This window comes from Lupinus angustifolius, chromosome LG15, assembly GCF_001865875.1.
Source record: "Lupinus angustifolius cultivar Tanjil chromosome LG15, LupAngTanjil_v1.0, whole genome shotgun sequence".
Taxonomy (NCBI): Eukaryota; Viridiplantae; Streptophyta; class Magnoliopsida; order Fabales; family Fabaceae; genus Lupinus; species Lupinus angustifolius.
In genome coordinates this window covers 2,694,863-2,699,838 of record NC_032023.1, presented here as the reverse complement: position 1 = coordinate 2,699,838, position 4,976 = coordinate 2,694,863, and the positions used below count along the sequence as shown (strand labels likewise).

The 4,976-nt window shown below is 27.4% G+C and overlaps 1 protein-coding gene across 1 annotated transcript; it reads right to left on the bottom strand.

The window, feature by feature from the left end:
• Window positions 1,903–4,711, bottom strand: LOC109327907 (mannan endo-1,4-beta-mannosidase 4-like). The gene is made up of 5 exons (XM_019561074.1): window positions 4,331–4,711; window positions 3,973–4,167; window positions 3,360–3,482; window positions 2,535–2,737; window positions 1,903–2,257 (listed from the first exon to the last, which is right to left on the bottom strand). Exons 1-5 carry the CDS (start codon window positions 4,709–4,711, stop codon window positions 1,903–1,905), a joined length of 1,257 nt encoding a protein of 418 aa, XP_019416619.1.

The window sequence follows — 4,976 nt, the reverse complement described above, 5'->3', positions numbered from 1 at the left end:
ATGAATTCACCATCCATGACACGGTGGCGCGTGGTCACACGCGCCATCTACTGGAACCATTTCTGGTTTCTTTAATACGTTCAATTCTTAAATTCTAAAATAATTTATAGGAAGAAAGCTATGAACTTTGAATAAAGAAAGAGAGAGAAAAAGAAGAACATTTACTTAGATAATAAAAAGGGAAAAGACAAGAACATAGGAAAACAAAGAAGAAGTGTTAAAGATGTTGGTACCTATTATGTTGTGTTGTGTTGTGTGAAATTGAGTGTGAGAAAGTAATGCAACTAAGACTTCAATTTATAGAGTGGGAATCATAACATTGGTACATTGGTTTTTTATGTATCTTTCTATTTATGAATCATATCAATATTTAAACTAAGACTTAAACAAAAAATCTATGATTCACAAAATATTTAAAAAGATTCATTTTGATTCGGTAATTAATGGATTTGCATACTCTCCAGTATGGTAATGATTTATAAATTAAAATGTTCACAATATTTTAGTTTAACTTGTCATGTTAAATATTTTTGCCACGTGTATTTAGTTTAAGTAACTCTAACATGGAAATTAAAATTATGTTTTGTTCTATTATTAAGAAAAACTTTGGTAGAATAAATGATATACTTTTATACATATTGATAGAGTTATTTTTATATTATTTTTTAAAGTATTTATCTTGAGTTTAAAATCTATGTACTGTAAAATGCATTATCAGTGTAATTTTTTTTGCATTGTTAGCATATTACTAACATTGATTTATATTTTTTATTTGAGAATCAATGATACTTAACATATAAATGATGGATTAGATACTGATATTATACAAAACACTTGTATTTTTTGTGTACACATATCAAATCCATTTATTTTTCATAAGCTTCATTTTGTAATATATATATAATAACCCTAAACTATATAAACTTAATCAAGGTATCTTACCTATGAAATTTAGTAACAAAGCATCTAGAAGGGAGAAAAAGATGCTTACAGTAAGATATTTTATACTGGGCACTCCATCATTCATTATTTATTTTCAATTATTGTTAACTTTTTTAAAAAGATAGTTCAAATAAACAATTAATGATGCATTAATTATATATATATATATATATATATATATATATAATTTTTTACATTGTCAGTATATAAATTTAAACTGGAGTTGAATTTATAGAGAGTTGTACATTAACTTTAATATTTTTAAGAAATATATTGTATCTTACAATTCTCTAATTATATTATTAGTAAATAAATAAATGTATCTAATGTAGGAGTTTTATACATCCTAATTACAACATTCATCATTCATATTTAATATTATTGACACTTAAACAATTCAATAGTTAATAATATATTGATTGTATATAAATTTATACATAAATATTACTTCCTTATTAGTATTATTTAAACTATTAACCATAATTTGAGTTTAGAAAACTTCTTAGTGTTTTATTGACCAAATATATCATTCCATTAAAATCTTCACTAAAGCTGAGCTACATCATTTAATAAAGATTTGCTTTGATTGAGTTAATAATATCATACAAAATTCTTGGATTAACCCTGTAATATCTTATGGTTAAATATTAAGTAAAATATAAACAATTTCTACACAATGAAAACAAAATCCAAACCACACAATAATGTATGTGGTGCCAATCATCTCTAACCTTCATTCAACAAGCAAAAAAGTGATTACAAGATTATAATCATTTCCATCAAAACTTATTACCCATCTAGGTAATCCATGTCACTCTCTAGATCAAGGGAACATAAGTAAATTATACTACAACCAATTATCATATTTATTTATTGAATGGAAATTTTATTCCCACATTCACATTTATATCTTCATTATTATATGGTGTAATATTTATTTTCCCCACTACTTAGATTATACTATTCAAGATTTGACATTCTATGAGATTGTTGAGATATAATATTAGTTGTTGAAGGACTCTCCTCAAAGATGACTTCATAACCATCTTTCAAGTTATCCATTTCTTGGGCCATAAGCTGCCAAAAAAGCCCACCCCCACATGGGCCCCCATTACTAGCACTATTGTAAATAGCATTATATAGTTTTTGAAAGTAACTATCTCTTTTGTCCATACTATACCCATTTGATTTTGAAGACTTTCCAAACTCAGTGAGGAGAATGGGCTTTTTCAAAATATCATTTGAGTCTTGGATATGAGATTGAACCCATTTATCAACAAATGCATCTTGGGCTTCTTGGTCATGGCTAGAAACCCTGCATTTATATATTATATATGTTGATACAAATCACTTGTAAAATGTTAGAGAATAGAATATCTTCTCATATCAGAAGATAATTTATATCTTTCAATCAATAAAAGTATGACATGTATATTGTTTTGTTTTGTTTTAGAAATATCATTGTAAAAAATAATTAAATATGACACATGTTATAATTTTATTGTCTATAGAATATAATTTATCTGATTATACTCAGAGATATGTTATAGTTAGAATGTTAATACATGAGAATAAATTTATAGAGAATTTACCATTGATCAGGGTAAAGATGAATGGTAGCAAAATCAATTTGTGGAATTTGATTGTTGGAAATGAAATCAGTTCCAACTTGGTATCCAGGATTGAATTGCTTCTTTTCAGGCATTGATTCACCATAGAACCCTTCAAGTCCTATTTCTAATAAATGATTTTTATCTATTGATTTGACATATGTAGCCATTTCACTCACCCAATCCTATAATATTAGTATACATATTACATTACATATAATATCAAAACTTCAATTTCATAGAAGATGTTGGTTTTGTGGTGTAAGGTTCTACTAGATCACTCAGGTTAAGGATTCGATTTATGATAACGATACTTATTGGGAGGGGCAGCTACAAACTCTGAAAGCGATTAGTTTTTTACCCTAAAATGTGAGGGGATACGCTTGGTAATACCAAAACTTATATAAGATATTTGAGGTTAAGGTTTCATCGCAAAACCAATTGGCAATAAGAGAAATAACTCAACATGTACTTCGGACCAGGCGAATGGTATCTATGACTTATAACTAAATGACATCTTTTGACTCATGACAACTAGAAATAAGTTAAGTTCTGACTTTGATGTCAGGTTAAGGTTCCATCTCAAAATCAATTGACAATGAGAATAATAGTTTAACATGTATTTAAATCATTCTCAAGACAATGGGGTATGTGATGTAGGATTTACTTTCCAACTTTTGAAATGTAAGAGACTATAATTATGTGATAAGCTCAACTCTAGCACAATCACATCACATGTTTTACAATTGAATACCTAATGTTAGTAAGAGTATTGAATAAGTAGAAGCAAGTAAAAATGAAAAAGACCTGAATTGATTTTCCAGAATAATCACTTAAGGAACGAGGTTCATTGATAAGCTCCCATGCAAAAATGAATGGATCATCCTTATATACTATCCCAGTTATACTATTTTTTCTTGTCAACACAGCCTGCAATATTTGTCAAATTAGTTCACCATATAACATCAAATTAATGGAACAGTTTTCTATGATTGTTATAAAAAGTTACTAAGGTTCCAAACATATATATATATGTGGTCTTCTACACTAATCATCAGAATATATATTACTAAATACAAGTGTAATGAGAAATAAATAATATTCAAAAGCCAGTGTTTTAAGAAATAATATTCTGAATAATTTTATTTTTTTATATTTGTGAAATACTACTAAATTATATAAGTATTTAGTGTATAAAAAACTATATAAAAAATTATTTGTGTAGAGAGACTAAATACTTAAAAACAACGTATAGAGGCTAATAGGTAAACAAAAACTGTTTTGTTTTTTTTATATATTTAGTCTCTTCATGTGATGAAAAAACATTTATGCCTAAATTGTATTGCGTGGGAATTATGAATTATGGAGATTTGTATAAGAAAAAAGTGTGAAGAAATTAGAGTGTTAAAATGCACTATACCTTGATATGGTCTTTGTAATATTTCTTAACAATGGGGTTTGTATAAAAGTCATCATCATTCTTTATATTTTGGCCTCTATCTTTTGCCCATTCAACATATCTATTTTTGCCACCATAATCTTTCCAATTATTCACCAAACTTAGAATTAATCTCAACCCTTTTTTTCCAGCTTCTGATATCACAAAATCTAGTCCCTTCAACAAAAATAATATAACTCTAAGATAATAATGAATATTTAAATAACAAGTTAGTATAATGCATGAATTTATGTTGAAAACTTGCATTTATATACATATTTAAACAAAAGAGAAACATTTTTATCTAACATGATTAATTAATCGATTAAGACAAGTATACCTTAAACACATTTTCATCATAATAACCAGGTGAAATCTGAAGAGCTCTATAACCTCCATCATTGAAAGCCCATGTTCTTGCTACATTTAAACCATGCTTTGATGCTTCTTTGAATATGGAAGTGACTTTGTTACTAGTAGATGAATTTGATGCCTCATACATTAACCAATATGCATTAAACCCATTCACAAAATGTACCTTCCCATCTAAAATAAAATGGGTGTCACTTCTTTGAACAAAATCACAATGATATCGTTTGCTATTATTATCTAAATGGTTGCGATGGTGACAATGATGGTGATGACCGATCCTGCAATTCCCGTGTCGAATAATAATCGGGGCAACTATGAAAGCTATCAAAATCAAATTTTGGAACCTCATAATTGTAACCAAAACCTTTTTAGTCACTCCTTATAGTAGAAACAAATCAAAGGAACTTTTGAGAGAACCCTAAGAGGAAATAGACACAAGAATTTGAAGAGTTTTTGGTGTGGATGAAAAAATATGAATTATGGTGGATTTTATATAGAGAAGGATATGAACATTTACAAGAATAAACCAAAAGATTATAACTGAACATGTGAGATTGGATTTAAAGAGAACCAATTAAAGTATACTTTTGACTTGACAATAGTAAAATATTTTG

What these genes read in the sequence shown, in the direction of transcription:
- LOC109327907 (XM_019561074.1), bottom strand. Translation starts at nt 4,711, where the DNA reads ATGAGGTTCCAAAATTTGATTTTGATAGCTTTCATAGTTGCCCCGATT. An exon ending in ATTACAAAGACCATATCAAG is followed by an intron (nt 3,483 to 3,972) that starts GTATAGTGCATT and finishes CAAATATTGCAG; the next exon opens with GCTGTGTTGACAAGAAAAAA. An exon ending in CATCTTTACCCTGATCAATG is followed by an intron (nt 2,258 to 2,534) that starts GTAAATTCTCTA and finishes ATATAAATGCAG; the next exon opens with GGTTTCTAGCCATGACCAAG.